The 27,962-nt window shown below is 37.3% G+C and overlaps 1 protein-coding gene across 5 annotated transcripts in view; it reads right to left on the bottom strand.

Annotated features, from left to right (window-relative positions):
* GOLGB1 (golgin B1) overlaps window positions 1-27,693 on the bottom strand; it is a 77,871-nt gene extending 50,178 nt beyond the window's left edge. For 2 of the 5 annotated variants that reach the window (XM_008564858.1, XM_008564863.1), the window contains exons 1-8: window positions 27,601-27,693; window positions 26,630-26,782; window positions 26,266-26,418; window positions 24,110-24,238; window positions 20,015-20,140; window positions 16,474-16,587; window positions 13,119-13,521; window positions 11,758-11,873 (exon numbers count right to left, since the gene is read on the bottom strand). In XM_008564858.1, coding sequence (XP_008563080.1) covers window positions 11,758-11,873; window positions 13,119-13,521; window positions 16,474-16,587; window positions 20,015-20,140; window positions 24,110-24,238; window positions 26,266-26,418; window positions 26,630-26,782; window positions 27,601-27,693 — 1,287 coding nt within the window. Of the gene's footprint in view, window positions 1-11,757; window positions 11,874-13,118; window positions 13,522-16,473; window positions 16,588-17,709; window positions 17,818-20,014; window positions 20,141-24,109; window positions 24,239-26,265; window positions 26,419-26,629; window positions 26,783-27,600 lie in introns of all 5 variants that reach the window. The other 3 variants (XM_008564843.1, XM_008564851.1, XM_008564866.1) reach the window with 3 other exon arrangements.
* Window positions 27,694-27,962: the final 269 nt, after the last annotated feature.

The raw sequence follows: 27,962 nt of genomic DNA, 5'->3' as shown, positions 1-27,962 counted from the left end.
ACATACACACACAAAAAAAAACCGGGGGTGGGGGGGTGGGGAAGAAGATATAACAACTATACTTCTATGAAGTTGTTAGAACAAGGAAACGGAACGGACATTCTTGGGGGGGAGGGGAGAGAGGGAGGAGGGAGGGAGGTGTCGGTGATGGGCCATAATAAATCATATACAGTGTATATTGACAAAATAAAAATTTAACGAAAAAAAAAAAAAAAAATTAAGGGGCTGGCCAGTTAAGCTCAGTCGTTTAGAGTATGGTGCTGATAACATCAAGGTCCAGAGTTTAATCTCTATACCTGCTAGCCACCAAAAAAAGAAAAAAAAATTTTTTTAATTAAAAGAACATCAATGAGTTCTAGAACAATTTCAAGTAAACTAATATATATTTAATTGGAGAAGGGAGGGGTCAGAAAAAATGTTCAGTTAATGGCAGAAAATTTTCCAAAATTGATGATAACTATAAACATAGACATTCAAAAGGCTCACTGAATCTTGAGTACAAAAAACATGAAGAAATCTGTGCCAGGGTATATCATAATCCAAGTGCTCAAAACCAGTGATAAAATCCTAAAAGCAGCCAGGAAAAAAAAAAGAAAATGAAAGCAGATTTCTTGTCAAAAACAAAATGCACAAAGGAGACAGTAGAGTAACATCCTTAAAGTACTGAAAGAAAAAAAACTGTCTATGTAGAATTCAATGGTCAGCAAAAATATCTTTCAACAACAATGGTGAGATAAAGACGTCTTCAGATGTACAAGAGTCATAAGAAGCCATCACCAGCAGACTTGCACAGATGCACAGACACACACGCACACAGACACAGACAGAAAGACAGACACACACACACACGTGTTAACGAAATCCTTCAGGGAAAAAGAAAATGATACCAGACAGAACTATAAAACCAGGGTTTGGCAGACTCTGTAGATCCACCACTTGTTTTTGTAAATAGCTTCGATTACCTTTGCTCTATGTCTGCTCTCGCTCTATAATGGCAGACCTGAGTAGTTGCAACAAAGACTGTATTGCCCACAAAGCCTAAAATATTTACTATTTGACCCTGTACAGAAAAAGAGTGCCAATCCCTGACCTACCCTCAAAGAATGAAAAGTACCAGAAATGGTACCTGCAATGGCAGTTAAGATTTATTTTTTTATTATTGTGTCCCCCTAAAAGATTAACATAGATGCTTTATTTGTAATAGCCAAAAACTGGCAACAACCCCAATTGTCCATCAATGAGTAAATGGATACAAAAATTGTGGTATGTACAACATATTCAACCATACAATAGAATGAATTATTGCTACACACAATATTAAGATGAATCTCAAAATAAGTATGTTGAGAAAAGGTAGCAAAAAAATATAAAAATTCTAAAAAGTAAAAACTAATCTATAATGACAGAAAGCAGATCAGTGATGGGAGATGTGAGGGAGATTAAGAGGGGAGGATGAAGAAAGTCCTGGAAATGATAAATATGTTCATTTTCTTGATAGTAGTGATGGTTTCATGGGTTATACATATGTCAAAATGTATCAAATTGTACACTTTAAATGTGTACAGATTATTGTATGTCAAGTATACCTCTAATAGAGATGTTTAAAAGGAATAGAAATCAATAGATAAATAAAAATAAAATTCAAAAAACTTCAAATTATCAAATAGAAGGCAAGAAAGGAGAAAAGAACAGAAAACAGAGTGGGGGGAAACAGACGATTACAAAGCAGAGATTATGAGAAGGAATAAAAAAGCACAACCCAACTATATGTTGCCTTCAAGACATTCACTTTAAAGAAAGAGATAAGTTAAAAGTAAAAGGACAGAAAAGAATATACCATGCAAGCAATAAACATAAGAAGACTAGAGTTCTGGCTTCCAGTCAAGATGGTGGAATAAACAGTCCCCAGCATCACTCTTTCCCAAAGATCAACCAATTTACAACTATAAATAAGCAATAGCCAAGCTGGGGGTGCTAGAGTTCAGGGGAAGAGTAGGAGAGACCTAAGGAGTGCATGAAGGCAGGAGAAGCCATGATGAGACAAAGAAAAAACAGCTCTGACCATTTGGAACCCAGGCTGCATCCAGGCTGGAGCAGCTGAGTGCACAGTACAGGAGATGGCAAAAGCTGCGGATGTGCCCTTAGGATGAAGTTGCTTGTAGGTGGCAGGGGAGAAAAGGGCCACGGTGGTCCCCAAGCCAGCAAGACCACTAATAGGATTCCTATGGACCCACATAGGAGCAAGGAGCTACAACAACTGAAAAAAAGGAGCCACTCAGAGGCCAGTGAGTCATTACATGGGACTGACACATGGCCTGACCCACGGGAAGTGTTTGCAGCACAGGCGGTGGGGAAGATGGGCCCACCCGGAGAATACTTGGGCACAGCAAGGACAGCTTATCTGCACCCCAATCAGAGAAAGACCCCTCAGGGGACACTGGTCAGGAATATAGAATTGCTTGGGGTGCAGTTTGATGAAAAGACTCAGGCCCAGACTAGAGTTTCTACATAACCCAGATATACCAGATCTCTCGAGAGCCAGAAGTACTTATAAAATCAACCATTAAAACCCAAGCTGCACAAAAAGCCTTCCCCAGGGAATCAAAAGCAAAGCAGCAATTTAGCTCAACCACAGAGCTCAAGTACTGTTCCCCACAGGACGTTCCCCCATTTTAGAAGTAAGCAAAGGACAACAAATTAGTTCCAGTGCAGAGTTTAAGTTGTGGGAACAGCAAATAATCCAACACAGAAATGAAAGAAAAAACAAAGTATCCACAACCAGAGACAAAGTTTGATATTAACTAGTAAAGATCTCATTTCACCAAAGAACACCCATAACACCTAAAAGGACTGGAAGTCCCCTGGGCTACCAAGCCAGAAAGGGGGGAGCACCAGTGGCCTCAGCCATGCTACCCGACACCTGAAATTAGTCCTGAGGGTGGGAGAAGGCGGCCTCAGCTACGCCCCCCTGACACGCACCAAGCCACTGCAGTAAGCGCCATAGGTTCTCCCGAGTCCGGGTGGTGGGGGGCCTCAGGCCTCTACCATGCCCCCCCACCACTCACAGCCAGCTCAGCAATGACCACCAAGCCACTGCAGGGAGCACCCTGGGCTCTCCCAAGCTGGGACTGTTGGGGGCCTGAGGCTTCCTGAGGCCTCGGCCATGTCCCCCCTGTGACACTTGCAGCCAGCCCAGCAGCAACAACTGAGCTGCTGCAGGAAGCACCCTGGGCTCTCCCGAGCCAGGGTGGTGGGGGGGCCGATGGCCTCGGCCTCTCTCCCCCGACACATGCAACCAGTCCAGCGATGACCACCGAGCCACAACAAGAAGGGCCTCAGGTTCCTGAGCTGGGGTGATGGGGGTGAAGGCTTTTGCCACACACCCCTGACATCTGCACCCAGCCTATCAATGACCAAGCCACTGCTGGAAGCCCCCTGGTCTCCCCTCAGGGAATAAGGGGGGTGCCACAGGCCTCAACCCCAACCCTCCTCCTTCCTCCTTCTTCCATCACATCATTTACTTCCCCTATTCCCTATACCCCCTCCCAACTGCTCCACAACAACATCCTAGAATGTAAAAAACTATTATTAATAAAATTACATTTTTTTAAAGAAAATAAAATAGAATACACTATTAACCAAAAAAAAAAAAAAAAAAAGCAAAGACTGCCAACAACCTGGGCCTACTGGAGGAAAAGAAGAAGAAACCCACAGAGTTTGTGATGGTGGGAGAAACCATGGCAAGAGAAAGAAGGGACCACTCCAACTATTTTGAACTCCAGCAGCTTTAGGGACACCTGGTTGAGGGCAGGAAGTTGTAGCACACAGAGCAGGAGACAATAAAAGCCATGGCTGGGCCCTTTGCATGAAGTTGCTTGGCATCTGCAGGTAAGAACAGGACCTTGGAGTGCATACCAGCCCCCAAGCTTGTGAGACCACTGACAGGGTTCCTGTGGACCCACATAGGAGCAAACAGCCATAGCCAACTGAAGAAAGGAATCACCCAGAGGCCAGTAAGTCATCATGAGGGACCTGTGCACAACCTGCCCTGCGCCTCAGGAAGCGTTTGGAGTGTTGAGGGAGGCTGGCCCACTGGAGGAATATTGAGGTGCAGCATGGACAGCCAATCTGCTTTTCTTTTTCTTTTCTTTTTTTTTTTTTAACATTAAAATGTTGAATTTGCAATATACACAATACTGAGATTGAGGTGCTGTCTGATGGGAATGTCACAATATGTATTAGGATGATCAAGTTCATAAAGAGATTCTCAAAATGATTCTTGGATATTCTGTGCCTATGAGCTCTCCATAGTAGCTACAATATGCATTTAATATGTCTGTCTATATATGAGTATATTTGATTCTAGAGACAGTATGGAGGAGAGATTACATGCTTTGGGGCATTTTGTAGCATTTCTTTTTAATCAGTTGTACAAATCCCATTAAACTAACTTGTTTCTTAACAGCAAGAATTCTATCTTTATTTAGCTAGTTTTCTCAGCAATGTAAAAGGAATACAACCCCTAGTGTCATATGTAACTCATTGTTCCCTAGTTCCTATTTGAATTTCATTGGTTTTTATAGAAAGTTATTGAGTTGTTTAGACAGAAGGGTCTATAATATATAATTTGTCATTTATTATAATGGGACTTTGTTCTATTACATCGTGGACTGCTGTTCTCATCCAGAATAAAGCAGACATGGTTGTTGTGAATCAGACTGCACCTAGGCTTCAAGAAATATGAATAATGCATTTAAATTCAGAGAATCATTGAATTAAAGGGAACCTTAGAACTAAGATAAATTTAACCTTCTCATTTTAAAGACAGGGAAATTAAACCAGGACTTAAGGAAAATGACTCGTCTGAAGCTACACGTTTACTGCTAGAGTCAAGATAAGAATGTGGTTGTCTGAAAAATGTCTTTCTTTCACTCTTTCACGTTAACAATTAGGTAAACTTTCTGCTTGCCTATTAAAATTCAGGTATTAATGCACTTCTTAGGCACCAAATCAGGGTATATTCCAGAAGCCATTCACACAGTAATCTCTACTTGTGCACTTGGTTACTGGTGAGGATGAAAGGAGTACCGACAACATGCGGAAACTCCAGCCAGTGGTACAGTTTCACACTCAGTTGTCTAATTTGCTTCGCGGGGTGGACTACCCCCAGGACTACCACAAATTACTACCAAATGTAAGTAAAAGAGACTTACTTTCCAGCTCTACTTCCTGACTGGACAACTGCATGAAAAACTGGATAGGGAATTATGAGTCCAACTTCTCTACCTGGCATAATCAATCCTCTCTCTTTAGGCCCAGCCTCTGAGTTTAGCAGAAGGCATTATTTTGGGTCTTTTTTTGCTAGTAGGATTGTATAATTCTTCGCTCTGTTGGAGAATCTTCTATGACTACAAAAATTACCATAACCCTTCTCATAAAGAAGACCTGCCAGGAAAATTTTAGGACAATCCAGCGAAATAGTGAAAATAAGAGTAAAGCAGAACATTTAAATGATGGGGAGTTAATACAGGAAACTCTTGAAAGGAAAATAAACGGACTTCAATGGCTAGCCAATACAAGACAATTTAGCTTTTTTTACCCTAAGCTTTCTATCAGACAGATTCAATAGTAAAGATTATTAACTGAAAGTTTATTTTCCCCTGAAATTGTATGTAGAAATGTTTGCATATAAGCCATATGGTCATCGCTTCTAAGCCTTTGGACATCATTTATCCACTATGTCTATGGTACTGGGAAGCCTCAAAACCATGCAACAGTATAGACTTTGTATTTTAAGTATTATTGAAAAACGAGATAAATGTTATCAGTCCGGGTGAAGGGGCAAAAGCTGGACATTGCAAAGGGATTGGTTTAAGAAATACTAATGCCTATGGGTTCACTGACACTAGTAGGAGAAGAATTATTTCCCCTTTGTTTAGCCCACGCTTTCTTTCTTCTTTCCTCTTCTTTGATCACAGACCATTGGGTCTCTGAAAATTCACATTTTCACAGGGAGGAAGTCTGAAGTAGTTGGAACAACAGATTTGCCTTGAAGGCAGAGCAGCCATCTGATGGCAAAGTTCATCTTTCATAACTTCATGTTCCTTACAGATAAGATGGGAGCAGATCTCATTGTTAATGTACATACGTCGTGAACTAGTGAAGCACAGCTGATGAACACATTGCTTGACAGGCCAATGCAGAGTAGAGTCTTGTCCCGATCTACTTTCTGAGTGGTACAGTCCCACTCACTGGAGACTGATCAGGGAGAAAGAACAGCAGAGGGTGCAGTTTGCTGGACTCAGTCCCAGGCCAGAATTTCCACATAGCTCATGTGTATCTGACTTCCCAAGACCCAGAAGTGATTAAAAGGCCAACAATTAAAATCTGAGCTGCGCAAAAAGCTTTCCCCAGAGAATCAGCAGCAAATCAGCAATTGAGCTCAACCATAGGGCTCAAGTGTTGGTCTCCACAGGAAGTTTCCCCAATTTTGGAATTAACCAAAGGACAACAAATAGTTCCAGTGCAGAGTTTAAGTGGTGGTGGTAGATAATAATCCAACACATAACTGAAAAAGAAAAAAAAAAAAAAAAAAAAAAAAAACCCACAGATCAGACCCAAAGCTCTAATATTAACTAGTAAAGGTAGTAAAGGTCTAACCCCACCAAAGAACACTGATAAAACCTAGAAGAGGTAACAATCTCCTCAAATGCCCAAACATCAATGTAAAGACACAAGATCAAGAAAGAACAGAGAAATATGACACCATTAAAGGAAACAAACCAAGCACCAGCAATGGATGCAGAGGAACAGCAGATTTATGAAATGTCTGACAGAGAATTTAGAATAATCTTCTTAAGGATGTTCACAGAGTCACAAGAAAATAAAGACAGAAAATTAAATCATATCTGAAAAACAATCCAGGAGCAGAATGAGAAACTTGACAAAGGAACTGAATCAATTATAAAAAAATTAGAAATTCTACAAATAAAGAATACATTATCAGGCCAGCCCTGTGGCTCACTTGGGAGGGTGTGGCGCTGGTAGTGCCGAGGATGCAGGTTTGGATCCTATATAGTGATGGCCGGTGCGCTCAATGGCTGAGCATGGTGCGGCCAACACCATGAGGAGGGTCGCGATCCCCTTACCAGTCCAAAAAAGAATACATTATCTAACCTGAAAAACTCAAAAAAAAAAAAGCTCCAATAGTAGACTTAAACTGAGGAAAGAATCAGTGAGATGGAAGATAAAACATATGAAATTATCAAATCAGAGAAAAAGATAAAAGAATAAGAAAAAGTGAAACAGAAATATAGCAAATATTGGACTCCCTCAAGTGAAATAACCTCTGCATAACTGGCATACCCAAAGGAGAAGAAAAAGAAAGAAACGTAGAAAGAATATTCAGGAAAATAATGGATGAAAATCTCCCAGGTATGGAGAAAGATGACAGCATCCGGGAACAAAAAGCTCAGAGGTGGCCAATCAAATTCAATCCAAGGAGGAACACCCCAAGGCACATCATAATCCAATTATCAAAAACCAAAGACAAAGGATACTGAAAGCAGCAAGAGAAAAGAAACACAAAACATTCAATGGAGCCCCCATACATCTCTCAGCAGATTTCTCAGTAGAAACCCTATAGTCCAGAAGAGAATGGGATGACATATTCAGAATGCAGAAGGAAAGACCGTCATTGAAGAATTTTCTATCCAGCAAAAGTAACCTTCAAATATGAAGGAGAAATGAAGTCTTTCCCAGACAAATAAAAGCTAAGGGAATTCACCAACACCAGAACTGCCTTACAAAAAATGCCAAAGGGAGTTCTTCAATCTGAAAAAAGACAACACTAAGGAGAAAACATTTAAAGGTACAAAACTCATTAGTAAAATAAGCTCACAGACAATCTCAGAATACCCCAATGTCGTAAGGGGGGCGTGAATAAACCGATTACATCTTTAGCATGAACATTAAAGGACAAACCTTAAAGGACAAACCTAAGAAGACAACAAATACAGCAACCATATAACAGACAGGCAATATTAGAAACGTAACCTGAAACAACAAACTGTCAAAAAATGGGGAGGAATGATGCCAAAGCATAGAGTTGGCTTTGGTTTTTCCTTTTTTCTTATACATCACAGTTAAGTTGTTATTAGACTAAAATAACCTTTTATTACTATGTTTTTTGTAAGTCTCACGATAACCATAACACAAAATCTTTTAATAGACATACTAAAAATAAATAGTGAGAAATCAAAATACATTGCTAGAGAAAAACCACTCAATCACAAAGGAAGACAATAAGATCAGAAAAAGGAGAAAAAGGATCAACAAAACAACCAGAAAAAAAGTAACAAAACGGCAGTAACAAGTCCCTATATAACACTAATAACTCTAAATGTAAAGGGATTAAATGCCCTGATTAAAAGACACAGAGTGGTTCACTAGACTATAAAACCAGAACCAACAATACACGACCTACAAGAAACTCACTTAATCCATAAAGACATACACCAACTGAAAGTGCCTATCATTTGCAGCAACATGGATGGAAATGGAAATCATCATGTTAAAGTGAAGTAAGTCAGGCACAGAAAGACAAATACCACATGGTCTCACTCATATGTGGAATCTTAAAAAAAAAAAAAAAAACAAATCAAAAAGTGGTTCTCATAGAAGTAGAGAGTAGAATAATGGCTTCCAGAAGCTGGGAGAGGAGTGGATGACAGAGAGGAGACGGGGTGGAATAATGGGTACAAAATTGTGCTACCTACCCTAACTCGATCATTGGTGGTATATATCTGTATTGAAACAACACACTGTTCCCCACAAAAATAAATATAAACAAAATTTTAAAAAAAAGAAGAAATGGTGGAGAAACAATCAAATATCCATATGGGGAAAAAACTCCAAAACAATCTGACCCTTACCTTACACAATTCACAAAAATGTACTTGAGGTTCAGAGACTTAACTGTGAATGCTAAAACCACAAAGCTTGTGAAAGAAAACATAAGAGAATATCTTCATGACTTGGGCCTAGGCAAAGGTTTCATAGACAGGATACAGAAAATCAAAAATCATAAAAAAATTGAAAAATAATAGATTTCATCAAAATTTTTAAATGTGTGCCAATTAAAAGACATTATGAGGAAAACAAATAGGTAAGCCATAGCATGGGAGAAAATATTCACCAAACATATCTGATAGTGATTAACATTTAGGATATATAAAAAATTCCTACAACTTGATAATAAAAAGATATAGAACTAGATTTTTAAAATATGGAATTGACTTGAACAGACACTTCATCAAAAAGATATACAAATGGCCAAGACTCTCAATAAAAAATGTTCAACATCGTTTGTAATCAGGGAAATGCAAATTGAAACCACAATGAGATACCACTACTCTCCCATTAGAATGGCTAAAATTTTAAAAACTGGTAACACCAAATCTTGGAGAAGATATGAGCAACTGGAACTCTCATATATTTTAGGTGGGAGTCTAAAATGATACAACCACTTTAGAAAAAGATGTGGCAGTTTCTTATAAAGCTAAATACATGTGTACTCTATGGCCCAGCAATTCCTTACAGAGGATAAATGAAAACATATGTCCACACAAATAGTTGTACAAGAACATTCATAGCAGCTTAATTCATAATAGCCAAAGCATAAAAAAGCCCAGGTGTCCATCAATAGTAAATTGCAGAACAATCATACAAAAGGAAAATATAGCATATTCATAAAATGTACTACTTCTCAGCAATATAAAAGAATAAATTATGATACACGCAACAACATGGATGAGTCTTAAAACATACTGAGTGAAGGAAGCTTTACACAAAAGAGCACATATTGTCTGATTACATTTACATGATGTTGTAAACAAGCAAAATTAATCCGTGGTGAAAAAACAGAACTATTTTAGTTACCTTAATTAAAATTATGATGCCAATGACGACATCTTTTAAAAACTGTTTAAATGCTTTCAAGAACCAAAGTACACCTCAGCAAACCACTTCCATCAAAGGTAAAATAAAATACTCCTAGGCATTTTTAAAAATTTTGTTTTTCCTTCTCCCCTTGAAAATGGCTTTAGCGGTCTCCAGTAGCTATCTTTGGAGAGAAGGATGGGGTTGACTGTAAAAGGATATGAGAATACTTTGCAGGGTGATGGCAATGTGATAGATATTGATCGGGTTTGGGTAATACAGGAGAATGCATTTGACAAAACTCAATGAATGGTATACTTAGGATTTGTGCATTTAATGGTCTGTAAATCTTACCTCAAAAGAAAAAGAAGAACTATAAAAATATTGGAATCTAGTCAATGATATGCATGCTGAAATATTTAGAGAAAAAATGTACTACAACTTACTGTGAAATGTATAAACAAATTAAGATGAATTGGTGGCTGGATAGAGGTATGGATAAATGATGAATATTTGATAAAGCAAATATAGTAAAATGTTAATGACAGAATCTAGATGATGGCTATACAGAAGTTCACTATAAAATTCTGTCAATTTATTTGAATATTGGAAAATACCTTAACAAAAAATTGAGAATGGGAAAATAGAAGAGATTGGAAAGCTTAGATGCTAGAAACCAAGATGTAAAATTTTTTGTATCAGTACACAGTACTGTCCAGGGACCATACCGGCCAATACATATGTCAGTATAGAACGGTATAATCTAATAATAAAGATGGATGAATCCAGTTATCCCAGCTTGACACTAGTCAATTAAAATCATCAAACCAATTTCCCCTGTTCTGACATTCATGCTCAATAAGCAGCCTTCTGATGATTATAATATAATTTTCCACAGAGATTTTTGTAGAAGGAAGAGAGAATATACAAGTCAATCAGCATCCACTTGGATATTAAATTTTTTCACTGTTAATTAATAAATGGGAGCAATATGGTTTCTGGGGCCGGCCCGGTGGCGCACTGCTACAGTGCCCCGCTTGGGAGCGTGGCGGCGCTCCCGCCGAGGGTTTGGATCCCACATACAGACCGGTTCCCGCTCACTGGCTGAGCGAGGTGCGGGGGCAACACTGAGGGTTGCGATACGTTGCCGGACACGAAAAAAGACAAAAAGGAAAAAATAATAATAATAAAAAAAATAATAAATGGGAGCAATATGGTTTCTGCAGTAGACTTACAAATTTTGCTAGACGGACTTGCACACACTAAACCTGATCAAATCCCAGTCTACCAAAAACAAAATTGTGAACTGGGAAAATTGATTATAAAGCAAAAGTAATGATTTGTCTCCAATACAGACTTTTATGACCTTAGAATCAGAAAGGCTCCTGAGATCCTGGTGCTTGTCATCTATTACTTTCTCATTATTCATTGAGACATTGCATTAATACCTTTCATGATTTCCTTCAAATAGAATCGTTCCCAATATGCATTTTATCAGACAGTGAAGTGCTTTATGGGTTTATAGTGTTTTCTGGAATAAATCCTCATTAGAGCATCCTAGTATATGAGGGTACTTCAAAAAGTTCACGAAAATATAAAATTGAAAGATAATATGAGTCATCTTCATTGTTGATTTTTGGTTTTTGGCAACTGGTTGGTACCAGGATACAAACCTTGGTGTTACCAGCACCACACTCTCCCAAGTAGGCTAACCAGCAAGCCAGATAATACAAATCTTTCCGTGAACTTTTTGAAGTACCCTTGTAGATACAGCAAAGACAAATAGATCATATGCATAAGAGGTTCATATTTAATTACCTGTGTGCCCTCATTACAAACATCTGGGAAAGAAGTCTGAGATGCTGTTTCATGTTTTTGCAAGGTTGGTTTATTTAGAAATTGGCTAATTTCTTTGGATTTTTGCTGGAGTTGATCTAAGGAAAAGAAAACAAATAAATAGAAGTAATATCTGCTTCAAGTTTGAAACTTAGTGAATTATCTTCTAAGGATATATCTATAGTGTTTACTAGTTCAGTTACCTTAGTTAAAATTATGATGCCAATGACAACAGTTTTTTTTCAACTCTTTAAATGCTCTTAAGGGGAACGGGTAAAGGGGCATGAAAACCAACTACAATGTATATTGAGAAGTAAAATTTTTAAATGTTTAAATAAATAAATTAATTAATTAATTAAAACTTTAAAGAAAAAAAATTGAAAAAATAAATAAATAAATGCTCTCAAGGACAAAATGCCACCTCAGTAAACCACTTACTTCAAAGATAAAATAAAATAACCCTAGGCGTTTTAAAATGTCATTCTTCCTTTCCCCCTTGAAAATGGCTTTAGTGGTTTTTATTTTATTTTCTTTACTCTCCACTTAAGTGTTAGGGCCCCCACCAGATTCCATATAGCATGGTTTTTAAACATGAACATGGTTCAGTTAAGAGGACAGCTTGCTCACGTAACACTTTGTTCTTGTGTAACACCCCTCAGGGCTTTCTGGTTAATGGTCAGTTATTCAATACATATTTTTAACTTAATTCTAATATCTTTCCTTTACATATATGCCAATTGCTTAGCAGAGGTTATAATTTGGGAAGAGGACTCACTGGTGAGATGGAGTATTGGTATTGAGGGAGTTTCACTTTTTAATTAATAAACTTCTAAAATAGTCAATTTTTAGAGGCATGTATTGCTTTTATAACACATTTAAAAAAAATTTTCCTTACACCGTCTTAATGGATAAGTTTTCTTTAAAAGGAAAGTTTCACCTATAAGAAAAAAATTGAGACCCATCTTTAGATTTAAGGATGACTCCATGAAATTCAGTCTTCCTATCTATGCACCCAGTTCTGGCCCGAATTTTCCACAAATTCAAGTCCTATAGTCACTGAAACCTTTAGACCAGAGTCATGTCTCACATAGCATTTTACTTGATATATGGAATATCACTACGATCAGTTTTTAGTTCTATAATGATAATTATAATATTAAGACATTATAACTTCAGTCAGAGGCAGGAAAAATGCAACAGAGTTCAGAAGAGATGCCTTTCTTAATCCTTCTATTGATTCAACTGGTTTGTGCAAACGATGCCACTAACAGATCCCTGAAGATAGGAAGTAGGAGGCACTCAGGTTCTAGAGATGTGGGCTTCAAAAGCAATCAAATGCTAACCTTCCAGCTGTTGAATGGCCTGGGCCGACTGAACTGCCTGTTCATCCTTATCTTGGAGAAGCTTTGAATTGTGATCCTTTAGAGCATCACAGGCAGACTGCAGCTCTTGTTCAGTCTTTTGAAGGCTCAAAATGCGAGAAGTATTCTCTTCCATTTCTGCTTTGTGCTTCTGCTCTAAAGCACTGTATCGACACTCTAGTTCAGCCTGGGCCTGGCCTGCTTGCTCAAACTGTTCCAAAAGATGACGCATTTCCTCCTGCAGGTTGTGGAGAGATAATTTTCTCTCTGCCACTTCAAGTTCCATCTTTTCCATCTGTATCTTGGACTCCTGTCTTTCTGTTTCCACAGTGTTCCTTAAGGTATTATACTCAGTTTCCATCTTCTGTAACTGATGAGAAAGAATCTAAGAAAAAAGACAATCTTCATGAGCCGTATATACATTCTTTCATTTCAGTAGCATAGTGAAGTGACTCTTCTAGGAGAAGGATGGAGCTAGGCACTCAGGACGAAACATACAGTTGCATAACACCTTACAGTTTTGCTTCTTGATATTTTGACAGTTTGTACTCATATATACTTATTTGTGTCATTATCTTTTAAATTCTGTCTCTCCCATTAGAAAGTAAGTTCCATAAGGGAAGGGATATAAGTGTCTTTTCTATCCTTATTGTTCTCTAGCACCTAGCACAGTATATGACACAGAATGGTAGTCAATAAATACTATACTGAATGAACGAACAAATCCAGTCCCTGCCCTCAAGGAACTCAGAGTTCAGGCACACTGAAACAGATAAGTACAGTGATAGAGGTCATGAGAGAGATACAAAGTATTAACAGGAGGAGAGAAGAAGGATGGTTAGGGTGGCCTTCCTAAAAGAAAGGCCACCTAATCCAAGATTTAAATAATGAAGAATCAGCCAGGCAAATAAGCATTAAAAAGAGTACTTTAGGCAGAGAAACTGGCCAAGAAAAGCATAGAGGTTAAGAAAAAAACATGGTCATCTATATAGTATGGAGTTGTTAGTGGGTAAAGCTCTATCAAGAAAAGGCAGGAGATGAGGCCAGAAAAATAATCATAAGCCAAACACAAAGATTTTTATATACCATATTGTTAAGAGGCTTGAAATTTGTTTTTTTAAGTAATGATGATCCTTGATCAGATATAATTTTTGGAAACATCCCTTTGATTGCCATATAGAGGATATATTGGGGGATGGGAGGAAGAACGGAGGCAGAGAAAAACTTGTCAGGAAGCACTCTCTATGCAAAGATGTCCTGAGCCAGAACTATGGTACTAATAGTAGAGAGGACAGATTCAAGAATTATCTAAGAGATAAAATCAGCAGAATTTGATAAGTAATTAACTATAGGGGATTAAAAAATATGGAGGAAACAAGAAAGTCTAACAAGTTTTATTCACACATTTGAGTGAATGGTCCATTAATAGAGAGAAAATACAGTAAATATAATAGATTTTAAGGAGGGAAGATAAGATTTGTTTTTGACTTGTTGAGGTGCTTTTTTTTTTTTTTTAAAAAAAGATGACCGATAAGGGGATCTTAACCCTTGACTTGGTGTTGTCAGCACCACACTCAGCCAGTGAGTGAACCGGCCATCCCTATATGGGATCCGAACCCGTGGCCCTGGTGTTATCAGCACCGCACTCTCCCGAGTGAGCCAGGGGCCGGCCCTTGTTGAGGTGCTTGTGGGATAACCATATATCAGTAGGAAACTGGATATATACCAAATGCACTGGGGAGATAAATATTTGAGACACATTAGTGGCTGTGGGGATGGAGTCTCATATCTATCACAAGAGAATATGAGAGAGTGTATATGGTGAGAATACTGGGCTGGGGCTGGTACATTGGAAAACATTGTTAATGAGCAAGAAGAGAAGTCTATGAAGTAAAAATAAAAGAAAAGCCCCGGAGTTGTAGAAAGAGAACTAAGAGAATGCAATGTTCTAATAGTCAAGGGAATGGAAAGCTTCAAGGAATGAGTGATCAACAGTAACAAATACAGCAGAAAGGTTCAAAAGAATTAGAAAATGTCAATTAGATTTGACAATGCAAAAGTGTTTCATGACTATCTAGGATGATTTCGGTAGAGTTATAGTAATTTTAGCTATCATACTGTGTTGTTACTATGTGCCAAACACTGTATTAAGTACTTTTATATACTAGTTCATGTGATCCTATGACATACCCATGATATAAATACTATTACCCCTGTTTTATTGATGAAAAATCTGAAGCCTACCAAATCAACCTGGGTATGTATGAATTCTCTATACCTGAGTTTCTTCATCTGTGAAATGGTGATAATAATGGTATCTATTGCAAAGGGATGTTGTTATAAGGATTCATAGTACTGCTAACTAATACATAATTTGCCAACAGTCATATACATGTAACTATCTAGGGGGTAACTATATAGTAAGTGGCACAACTGGGACTTGAACCTGATTATCTGATGACAGCCAGAGACATGTCTTGGGATCAGGGTATGGATTTTGTGAGGATGGAATAAATAGGAACATGTTTCTATGCTATAGAAAAAGCCTTTCTCAAGGAGAGTTGAAAACTAAGAAGAGAGGAGATAGCTGACTTTCTCCAGCAGCACTCAGCACCCAGAAGAACAATAAGAGAATGTGGACTATAGCACTAATTCTGCATTAGGATTTGGCTACTCTGATGCAAAAGAACAGGGGACACAGGGAATCCAAGGGCTGGGTCCTTAAAGGACAGGGAAAGGAGTGAGGCCAAGGAAAAAGTAACATATTGGAGGAACTAAGTAGAAAGATCATGTGATCTCAATGGGAATGAAAATCAGACAGTATGAAAAAGGAAATGATAGAATGGGTTATAGTCAGGGAATGGGATTTTTGAGTTTTAAGATATTAGAACATCAGCATCCCTGAGCACCTTTATGTTCAAGGGAATATTGCATAATGAGATCATTTCAATCCAATAGGAAGTCAACTGACAGAAACAAGCAAAGAAGGGACAGTACATAAAGCACAAAAACCATTCAATAGAGAAGGGGTAAAGTGATGGAAAAGAAACCCACTAGAGGAAAATATGACATTCTAAGAGAAACTAGGACCCTATGCCTAAAATGACAAAGGAAAAGAGCAACAATAAATATGTGAAATGTAGGTTCCATGAGGGAAGGAACTGTGTTTTGCTCATCATTTTATCACCACCGCTTAAGCACAGGGTACTTGTTGAAAGAATGAAGAAATAGCATCAATTCTCCGAAGACTTATAATAGGCTTTTATACCCACTGCCTGGCAAACTAAAGTGGAAATGAATACTCCCAAGGCAGGCGGTAAAGATCCTAAGGCAGTACCTGGTTCCTCTGTTCGGCAGCAGTCAGCTCCTGTTGCAGCAAGTCCACAACCTGAGCACGGCCCAACAAAGCTTCTTCATATTCTTCAAGCTTCCTCTGCAGCATCCTCAATTTCTGAGAAAATGTTTTAGATATAATATACTAACAGATGAGCACTATTATTTGCTTATCTTTCAAAATATCATATAGGTTGTGTATTTAAATTTTGGGGTATTGAAGATGACAGATTAAAGAGTGGGACACCAACATGCCATGCTCCTCATCCAGCAGCAACAAAGAATCACCAAAAATGTCTTCTCCAGAGCACTGACAACAGCCAAACCCAGATGCGAGCAAGTCCCTGAATTAGGGAGACTTCTTAACAAATAGAGAAAAATGACATGTATCCACTTCAAAATCATATAGTTAATGTCCTATACCTATAAAATATAGGTACAGGTCTATCTCACCCACTAAAGAGAACATTCTCTGCAAGCAAAAAACATTTCTCTTCTCCTGGTTTCATGCACAGGGCAGGTACTTGAAAAACACTTGCTGAACAAATAAATCAATGATACACATATACAACTAATATTCTACTTAACAAAGTACTGTATTCTAAAGTTTATCTAGTGGTGCATTCTTAAGGATTGCTTAGGACCTGGAAGAAGTTTACACTCAAAAATATTTAAACAGATCAAAGTACCACTGAAGTGCCTTTCAGTACTGCACTGTACTACACTCTAAGTAAAAACAAACACCCTTGAATTAGTAGATGGTAAACTCAAATACAATGAAGTCAATTCTCAAAATCTACCTAATGAATTTTTTAAAAAAAGAATTACTGATTTAATAAAAGACTGCATGGCTTCAAAATCACTTCTTTTCATCTCTATAATTTTTTGAAAGTTTAAAACTGACTTCATTGATTTGAAGCTTTGGATCAGGTTTTTAATGCACGAAGGTAGCTACAATCAGCAAACTAAAGAAAAACTAATTTCTGACTACCACATACATTCACCAATTAAACTCAGCTTTTAAGTACCAACAATCTGATTAGAGGGATAAAAGGCAAACTAAGGATAAGAATAAATAAATAAATAATATGCAACAGAAGACAAGAACACCAAAAGAAGCCAATAAGGAGCACGCTAAGACCAAGTGAAGAGCAGTGGGTAAGGGTAGAAAAGTGGCTCTGATGATTTCATTAAAAGTTAACCAAAATCATAGTCATTCTACTAAGTTTTAGCAACACACCTGTTGCATCTCTGTTTCCACATCTGCCTGGGTTACTAACTGAAGAAGCTCATCTTCATGAAGACGAACTTGTGTTTCAAAGCGGGCATCTTTCTCTCGAACCACCTGCTGCATGGAACTCAACTGAAGACACACACCAGAGAAACTATACAAGTTACACTCCCCATATATTACAAAACAAAACTCACAGACTGCTCTCCAAAGAAGACATTGAGAACTGATAGACAGTAGCATTTTCAAATTAAATTTTGAATGTCAAGGATGAGAATGTTGGAACAGAGGCCTGACGGTAACTTCAAAATGTGAGAGAAAGCATATTATTATTAAATCCAGAAGTCAGCCTAAATATACATTTTGATTAAAAATTTTATTTTCATGGTTACTAGAAATATTTCAAATATACAAAAGTGTATTTTTTTAAAGTTCTAAGATTACAATATTAAACCTACAAAGTGAAGTTAGACTTCAGTTAAACCCTACACACTTCTTTCAATACCACACTCATGCTCAAAAACTTTCAATGAAATTCTCATGGCCAATAAGTGAAAATTCAAGCAAATGTATCTTTAATTCAAGATTCTCTACTACTAGAAATACAAATCTATCTTTCTAGTCTTATTTTCAAAGAATTGGTTCTACTAAAGAATTTGTTGTGCTTCCAAACCCATGCCACCTCTCCAGACAGCTATTTTCAGCTGTCATTACTTGCAGGCTTCTAGATCATGCTCATTTGTAACTGGTTTTCAACAGACTGCAATGTAAATAAATGAACTGATTGTGAACTGCTCAGTATCAGTGTTTTTGTTTTGTTTTTAGATCGTGTGTGTATGCATGCACACATGCATGCCTACTTAACCGTTTCCTTAAGATCTATAGTTGAGCATGCTGACCAGCCCTTAGCTTGCCCATCTTGCATTGGTCCTTCAACTAATGCAGATTTCTCAGTTTGTGACACCTTGAATTGACACCAACTTGGCTCTCCTTCTTGGTAGGAGAAAAAATCCTCATAATTTTTGATTTATCTGAATTCTGACCTCACTATGAATTTGGAATCCTGTGTTTGAAGTGTGTAGGCACTGGAGTCTTTTGCTAGCCAAACACATCTAACTCCTTTCCCATAAGTGTACATACCATATTATTTTTCTTCTCTGAGACTTCATTCACACCATCCTCCCCTATTGGAATACCTTACCACGGCTTGTCTAGAATATATCTATCCATCATGGTTTTGCCTAAATCTCAACTTTTCCATGTAACTTTCCCTGTCACATTCACAGTAACCTCTTTTACCTCTCAAAACATTTTTGTTTGTACTGCTGCTTGCTTTGGCACTTATTTGAAATGGCTTGCATTATGATGGATCTATTACCTATTTATATATCTTGGCTTTCCATATTTTAAGCAACTCATAGGTAAAAACCATGTTTTGCATTTCTCCATCCTACACTATATACAATAGTTGCACATAGAAATGACACAATAAAAGATAACAGGTAAAATTAAGGATTTTGCATATACCATTTTAACTGCACACATAGCAGTAGGCCATCTATAGACAGAAGGCACCACTAACAATATATACTATCAATAAAGTAAACACCTGAAGGATAAAATTAGCTATGTGCCAAGGTTCTTCAGGGAAAAAATGCTGTATGATTCAAAAGCATTTCCAAAGGAAAAATATGGGATTGGATGATAAACCAGGAAATTTAGAAAAATAGGAAGAGTTGAAGATGCCAGTACAAACAGTCTGGTCCTGGTTGCAGAAATAAATATAAAGAAGAATGTTACATACTGGTGCCATTTAACACTGAATCACGTAATCTACACCACTTTCTCACTACATGCTAAGTAATCTTCTGATTATAATTTATCTTCCTATTAAGATTTTATTTTAGGGAAAGAATGGACCTAATTATTCATATTTCTTTTGGTTTATCTATCACTCCCTTTTGAACTCAGCCTGAGCCCATTCCTAAGAGACTAACTCTTGTGTTCTACTAAAATAAGTTTCTGGATCTGTAGAACTAAGAAACATCCATCATTAGTCTATCATAAATTCATCAAAGTAGATAACACTTTTTGAGGTTTTCTAGTGTTCCCTAATGATACACTTAAATAATCACACTACTTTCAATTTCTTCTACTACCACACCCTTCTAATTTTTACTACAATACTCTAGCTGCTATACTTTCATCTACTAAGATTTTAAAAAGCGATTGTTTGAATTGGCTTGCCATGTAATAATCCACAAGACTTCATGATTCTTTATCCTAATGTTTACTAGGTAACTTCCACCCCTACCTGTGCAGCTTGTTCTGCCTGCGTCTGGCTGAGCTGGGCTCGCAAAGTGCTAATGAGTTCCTCCTTCTCCTGGAGCTGTTGCTTCATCATTACAAATTCTTTCATTTCTGTAGAACTCTTATCAAACTGAAAACACAGAAGGAAAAGAGTATTTATTTAAGCAAAAGAAGTAACATTCTTAATTCTTTGACTTGCCTTTCTCATTTTCCCTCCATACCTACCATATTTTCTCCCAATCTCTCTTAACAAAAGGGAATCATATGTACTGTGGTTTTCAAAAAGTAACTAACAAAATTTGTCAGAAGACAGAAAGAAGCAGTAGCAGTAATTTTTCAATTTCTCTGAATCCTCACATAGAAAGAAAGCACAACTAAATAGTAAAACTAAAAAACCTTGATCAATATTTACAGTGAAATTTGGAAGACAGTTCAATAAATCCTAAAATATAAGCAAGTAAGGGCAAACCACCAGAAACCAGAAGACCTGCATGGTATTAGAGTCTGTGTAAGAAGAAGGAGACAGCAACGCAGTGACATCTGATGACCCTGAGAATAGAAAAACCCCAAAATAGCCAATAAGTATTTGTTGGAAATGCAGAGTCGGCCAATTTTAGAACAGCAGCAAGGCTTTCCCATTCTCCAGCCCTGGGTAAAGGTAAGAGGTCTGCAGTAAGGAGGACTAAAAGGGCTAGAGCAATCTAGCCTGTCTGAACTGTCAAAACTGACTCATCAAGGCTCCCTTCTTTTTTTTTTTTTTTTCCTTTTTGTCTTCTTTCACTGACCGGTAACAGGATCGCAACCCTCGGTGTCACGCCCATACCGGGGACCGGCAACGGGATCGCAACCCTCGGTGCTGCGCCCGCAACGCGCTCAGCCAGAACCGGTAACAGGATCGCAACCCTCGGTGTCACGCCCATACCGGGGACCGGCAACGGGATCGCCACCCTCGGTGCTGCGCCCGCAACGCGCTCAGCCAGAGAGCGGGAACCGGTCTCCACGTGGGATCTGAACCCTCAGCGGGAGCGCCGGCACACTCTCCAGTGCGCCACCGGGCAGGCCCAAGGCTCCCTTCTAAGACAGGGTCCTGCACTAAGAAGAAACTGCTAGGATTAAAATAAAAATTAAGCTGAATAGAAATAACAGACTGAAGAAAAAGGTTTATGCATATTCTGTATAATTCAGTATCAACTAGCAATTCAGCATCAACTATGGGACTACAGAGCACTTGAAATATGCCTACTGAGAAAGAAAAATTTAATTTTAATATTATTTAATTTTAATTGATTTAAATTTAAAAACTGAAGTATAAGTTATTTTTCCATTAAACACAACTTTGTTTTGGAATAACTTCATTTCACTTTTCCTATTGCATCAAATAAGATATTGTTGAGGTGTTGTGCAAGTAACAATGGTACATACATATAGTTGGTATCAATGGGTTGATTCGATATGAATGATCTTTTTTCTATACCCCTATGAGCATACTTCGAAATGTTCATGGAAAAACAAAATTGAAATATCATACAAATCTTTCCATGGACTTTTTGAAGTATGAAACTGAAATATAAACATTTATTATTATTTCAACTATAACTGAATTTTTTTTCTAGTTCAAAAAATAAGTATAGAAACATTTTTAAGTTTAAAATAAAAGCATTCTACTACTCTATAGTTTCTTCCTTTTTTTCTTTTTCTTTTTCTATTCCACCTATTTTTTTTATTGGTTATGAATATTCATGAGATACGAAGCTGATTGTCATCCCTCGTGCACAAGATGTGAAGGCCAGATCCATATTGGCAGCACGCACCTTAACACAAATTGTGTTTGTACCCCATGTCCCCCACCCAATTATCTCCCACCTCCCTCCCTCCCCCTCCCCATTCCCCCCCACCCCACTGTGTATCCTGAGGTATGTTCTCTCCCTCTGCAAGTCCAATGCACCATTGTGTACTTTCTTTCCTTCCTTCTTTCTCTCTTAGCTACCACTTATGAGTGAGTACATGTGGTATTTATCCCTCTTTGCTATGCTTATTTCACTCAACATAAGTTTCTCCAGGGTCATCCATGTCATTGCAAATGGGAGAATTTCATTCTTTTTTATGGCAGAGTAGTATTCCATGGTGTATATATACATTTTCCTTACCCAATCATCCATCAATGGACATTTAGGTTGGTTCCATGTCTTAGCTATTGTTAATAAAGCTACGATGAACATGGGAGTGCAGGTATCCCTTTGACATGATGATTTCCATTCCTCTGGGTATATACCCAGAAGTGGGATTGCAGGGTCGTATGGAAGATCTATCTGTAGTTGTTTCAGGAATTTCCATGCTGTTTTCCATAGTGGTTGTACTAATTTACAGTCCCACCAATAGTGCAGGAGTGTTCCCTTCTCTCCACACCCTCACCAGCATTTGTTATTCACCATCTTTTTGATTATAGTTTAACTGGGGTGAGATGGTATCTCAATGTAGTTTTAATTTGCATTTCCCTGATGACTAGTGATGTTGAGCATTTTTCCATGTACCTATTGGCCATTTGTATGTCTTCTTTTAAAAAATGTCTATTTAGCTCCTTTGCCTATTTTTAAATTGTGTTATTTGTTTTTTTTACTGTGTAATTGCTTGTCTTCCTTGTATATTATGGATATTAGTCCCTTGTCTGATGCATAGTTAGCAAAAATTTTCTTCCACTCTGTAGGTTATCGTTTCACTCTGTTGATTGTTTCCTTTGCTGTGCAGAAGCTTTTTAGTTTGATGTAGTCCCATTTGTTTTTCTTTTGCTGCTTGTGCCTTCGGGCTCATGTTCATAAAGTCTGTGCCCAGACCTAATTCCTGAAGTGTTTCACCTATATTTTCCCTTAGTAATTTTACAGTTTCAGGTCTTATACTTAAGTCTTTAATGCATTTTGAGTTGATTTTAATATATGGTGAGAGGTGCATATCTACTTTCATTCTTCCACATATGGATATCCATTCTTCTGCATATGGATATCTTCCTTTTTATTTCTAAGAACTACTCCATTATGTGGATATACCAGTTTGTTTAAATATTCACCTGTAGATGGACATGTGAATTGTTTCCAGTTTTTGATGATTACAAGTGAAACTATTACTATTAGACAGTGGTGGTATAGACCAAAGTGAAGGGCAAGGAGAAAAAGCCAAAAAAATCTAAGAAATCCAGTTCCCATCTCTTTGAATACAACATAAAAACAATAGAAGAGGGAAGTGTGTTAAGTAAGAAAAGTTTTCCTTTTTTTTTTTTTTAATTTTTGAAAAATTCAGGAAAACTACTGCACAAGAATAAGGAGCAGGGCCGGCCCGTGGCTCACTTGGGAGAGTGCGGTGCTGATAACACCGAGGCCACGGGTTCGGATCCCTATATAGGGATGGCTGGTTAGCTCACTTGGGAGAGCATGGTGCTGACAACACCAAGTCAAGGGTTAGGATCCCCTTACCAGTCATCTTTAAAAAAATAAATAAAATAAATAAATAAATAAATAAAAATAAGGAGCAAAAAAAGATTAAGTTCAAATCCCATATGAAATTACTATTAAAAAACAAAAAAAACCCAAAGGCCAGGATAATATACTTACAGGCAATAAAAGTATACCAGAGGCATGCTGAAAAAATAAATAGAAATTGTAGGCTATTTCAAAGAGCTAAAAAAATTTGAGAAAATTATACAAGACTTGAAAGAAAAACATAAATCACTATTAGAAAAACTCAGAAACGAAGTGATAGAAATCATGAATAATTCAATATACAAGAAAAAATCACTTCAGAAGAGAAGACAAAACAAGAAGGAACACAAAAAAGCAAATACAAAATAGAATGCCATAAGTGTAATAAGAAAACAAAGAAACTTAAAAAATGTTTTAAATGAGGTATCTACAAATATCAACCAAGAATGATAAATACCAATGTATATTCTAATAAAATTACTAGACTTAGGAAGGAAGGAGGGAAGGGGGTTGGGAGGAGGGAGACTGCTAGGTACATAGATAAATATCCATTGGGCATCTAGGAAAATGCACTTGTCATAATAATCCACTGGGCTTTAGAGATTCGTTAACCTAATGATTACCCCTACCTGTGCAGCTTGCTCTGCCTGTGCCTGTGTAAGTTGGGCCTGCAAACTGCTAATTACTTCCTCCTTCTCCTGGAGTTTATGTTTTATCTTTTCTACTTCCATCTCTTCCTCTGTAGAACTCTTGTCATGCTGAAAATGCAGGAGATACAGTCATTTACTTAAAAGAATTACAATTAATATATATTTGATCTTTTGCTCTGATTTGCCCTTTACAATCATTCAATTATAGTTTTATTAAACTTATGGGAGCAAAAAACCCCAGCTGACACAAGAAATCAGGAATCTTAGAGTTTTCTGGTTTCAGTACAGCCAAGTAGGGCCTATTAGACCTACTTTCCCTCAGATAACAGCTATACACTCTGGACAATACAGAAAAAAGCTATCTGAAAATACCAGACAGCAACCAAAAGCAGGAAGATACTGAAGGGGAATTGATACTTGGAAAAAATGGCACCGAATTTCCCATTTTGACAGCTTTTAGTATGAGGGCAAAACTAGTTGGCACCATGCAGGTCTAAACCTTAATCAAAAACTTACAGTCTTATTGCCTTGAAGAATCAAGGACAGAGTGCAGGAAACTACAGCTGCTGTTAAGTCAGGGGCAAAACATCAGAGAAGAGCTGGTGAGGGGAAGTCCAAATCTTTCAAAAGTCTGGTTTTTTCCCAAAAGCTCTTCCTTAGACTGAACCAGATTTTGCCTCCCTATTAAATTCACACCCCAAATGAACCTAGTACTGCTTACTGGAACTACACAGAATAATTTTACACTTTCTTTCACATAATAGTCAGTGAAGCATCTGATGATTGCTATGATTTCTTCAACTATACTTTCACAGAATATTTAGCTTTGTATTGAGCGTATAATAGTTAAAGGGTTGCTGTGATTAAATGCCAGAACTTACAAATCATTTATTTAACAGAGATAGGAAATGAGGCCATAAGACATTAATTTCTTTAAGATCTCAGAGCTAAAAATAAAACAAAATTTAAAAGCAGGATATAAAATGGATAATTAAAAAATCTAACAACATAGCTGAGAGAAATTTAAAAGAAATAAAGCAACATGGGAAGAAAGAGATTGGTGCCACCACAGGGAAAGAGAATTGTCAGAGGGAAAAGCAAAAAGTAAGAAAAGAAGAATCAATATAAAAAATTATTTGAGAAGATTGAGAAAAGCTTTAAAATAACCTTTTAGAAGTTAAATAAGACTATCAATTCAGAGAAAGTAATGTCCTCTGAGCATTAGCCCCAGAAGGGAAAGACTTATCAGGTTACTAGTGATCCCAAAGGGTTGTACCTAGAGAATTGAATAAAACCTTTTCCCTAAGAACTAAGAACACTGAGAATAAGCATACTAGTGGGTGAGAGGGCAAAACAGAATGAAATTAAGAAAATAAAAAGATTTCTTATGCAGGGTGAAGTATAGGCTAATTCTGTAATTATAGTGTGCACTAATGATATGCCTGCCTCCATATAATTTATATCAAACTCTCTATAAAACTGAAGTTTCTTGCTCTCTAAATAAGCTGGTTGAACATGAATATTTGGGGATTAACCATAGAGGAACGATAATGAAAATGAATACTGGGATGATGCAGTACTCCTCAAAAGGCAATTCTTTCCTTACTCCTCTCTGTATCCCCAACTTTAAATTGCTTTGTTGGTGGCAGTCATACACCTAGAGAAGCTCCTTTATAAGGAGTCCAAGGTATTTTATCTCATTTAGCCCACAATTCATGAAACGTTAACCTACTACTATGTGGTTATATGAGGACATAGAATATTCTGTATTAAGACATTGAATTAAAGGAGCTAGAAGAAATCTTAGTTTGATCTTTTAACCAATGATGAAACTCCTCCAAAAGGTATGGTGTCTCTCCTAAGTGCTTCACTTTAGTACTTATTTCTCTCTGTTAGCCATTTTTAATTCTCTGAAAGTCTAGGTCACAACTGGCATTTCATGTCCATGTTTTCTGTAGTCCTTTTCTTTTTCCTGTGTGTGGCCTATAGTCTAGCTTGATTACAAGCTCAACATGAAAGGACAGCATTTAGTGCTGTATTATTTTAGCATCATAAATGTTTGTGATTAGTGAAGATCTGTTATATTGGGAGGTTTTTTCGACTCAGAAAATATATATTATACCCAGTCACCATACCTTGGAGAGTTGCTCCTCTGACTGAGGTTCTGTAGGCAGAACAGTCCCTCCTTGTGCCTTCATTTCTTCTATGTGTTTATTCAAAGAAGTTAACTTGGCTTTAGCATGAAGTTTTAGTTTTTTTATTTTGTTATCAGCAGCTTTTCTTTCTTCCTGCCAGAGAACAATGATGGTAAATACATAAATGTTTATTCACCACTTATCTAGTTCATAACAAACGTTATTTTCAACAGGCATCATGTTACAGTATTAGGGAAATAAGAATCAGATAATCTAATAATCTAAATGAACAGAAAAATCAAAGTGAATGGTGCTTCTGTCCTTTATCAAATGCTCTACAAGACAAAAACACTAGTACTAGTACCTGCAGAGCTTCATCCTTCTGCTGCAGTTGAGCATCCTTCTGTCTAATAACATCTTTTAGCTCCACCACCAACTGTTCTGCATAAGCCAAGCGCTCCAGAACATCCTCTTGTGTTCTATTATTAAATTCCATGTCAGATTCCTGCGGTAATTCCTAGTATTTAGACAAAAAGTTGCAAATGCACCAGGGAAAAGATTTCAGCTTCCAAACAAGAGTTCCTTCATTCCAACTTCATCTTATCTTTTGTCCAACTCATACCATTTTTAACTAAAGAATCTTTCTAACCTAACCCTGATCCAACAATAACAATTATCATAGCCATTACAATGTATTGGGTATTTTATAAATGTTAAGCATTTTACAAACATTATCTCATTTAAGGTATTATTATCTAAAGAGAAAAATAAAGGAAAGCAAAGATCACAAACCATTAAGTGGAAAAGCACAAATTTTAAAATCAAGAGAGTATTTTAATAAACCTCTGTTAACCACTAGGCATCACTGCTTATCTTTTCAAAAAACTAAAGAACATCCATTGATTCCTTACATGGCCTTCAGAAAATGTAATACAAACTATAAGAGAAATGGTAGATGAATTTATAAAAGCAAGCAGATATTCTCAAACTCAAAAAGGTGCTCTACCTTCCCCCATTAAAACCTTTTCTGTGGAACAGGAATATATACTAGAAGATGAGGAGGAATACTTAAAGTAATCTGGCACTAAACAAGGCCCATGGGGACAAACAAGAAAGATCTTTCAAATATCTCTGAGGACTTAGTCCCCATCACTGTGGCTCTTAGGCTACAAACTTACCGCAGAAGAAACATTTATAAAGTTTCAATATTTCTCTTAATCCTTGCTTCCATCTAGCACAAGGGAGGCTGCTCACACCCTTCTATTTTAAATTCTTTTCCTCAGAAGAACAGGGAATATATGTCTCATCAGTTTAACTCAGAACAGAGCTACTCACAGGGTCTAAGGGAGCCCTCATATTCTGATCAGTGTCATCTCCTGATAATTCATGCAAAACAACATTTGCTAATCCTGATAATCGGCTCAGCATTTCTGTGGGAAAAGAGGAAAAGAAAACATAAGAATAGTAAAATGGGCACAGGCATCTCCTATATTGGTAACCACATCATCCATAAGCAAAATAAGAAAACTGTGTAAGTGATATATGTTAGACAGTGTGCAGTATGATGATGTCTTCAAAAAGGCTCTTGAGTGTAGACATGTAGTCACACACTGTTCTTTTTTTTTTTTCCTTTTTGTTTTTTTTACTGACCGGTAACAGGATCGCAACCCTCGGTGTCGCGCCCGTACCGGGGACCG

This window comes from Galeopterus variegatus, unplaced genomic scaffold (genome assembly GCF_000696425.1).
Source record: "Galeopterus variegatus unplaced genomic scaffold, G_variegatus-3.0.2 Scaffold192, whole genome shotgun sequence".
NCBI classification, from domain to species: Eukaryota; Metazoa; Chordata; class Mammalia; order Dermoptera; family Cynocephalidae; genus Galeopterus; species Galeopterus variegatus.
Note: the sequence above shows the minus strand (reverse complement) of the source record. Positions and strands in the feature narration are given on the sequence as shown.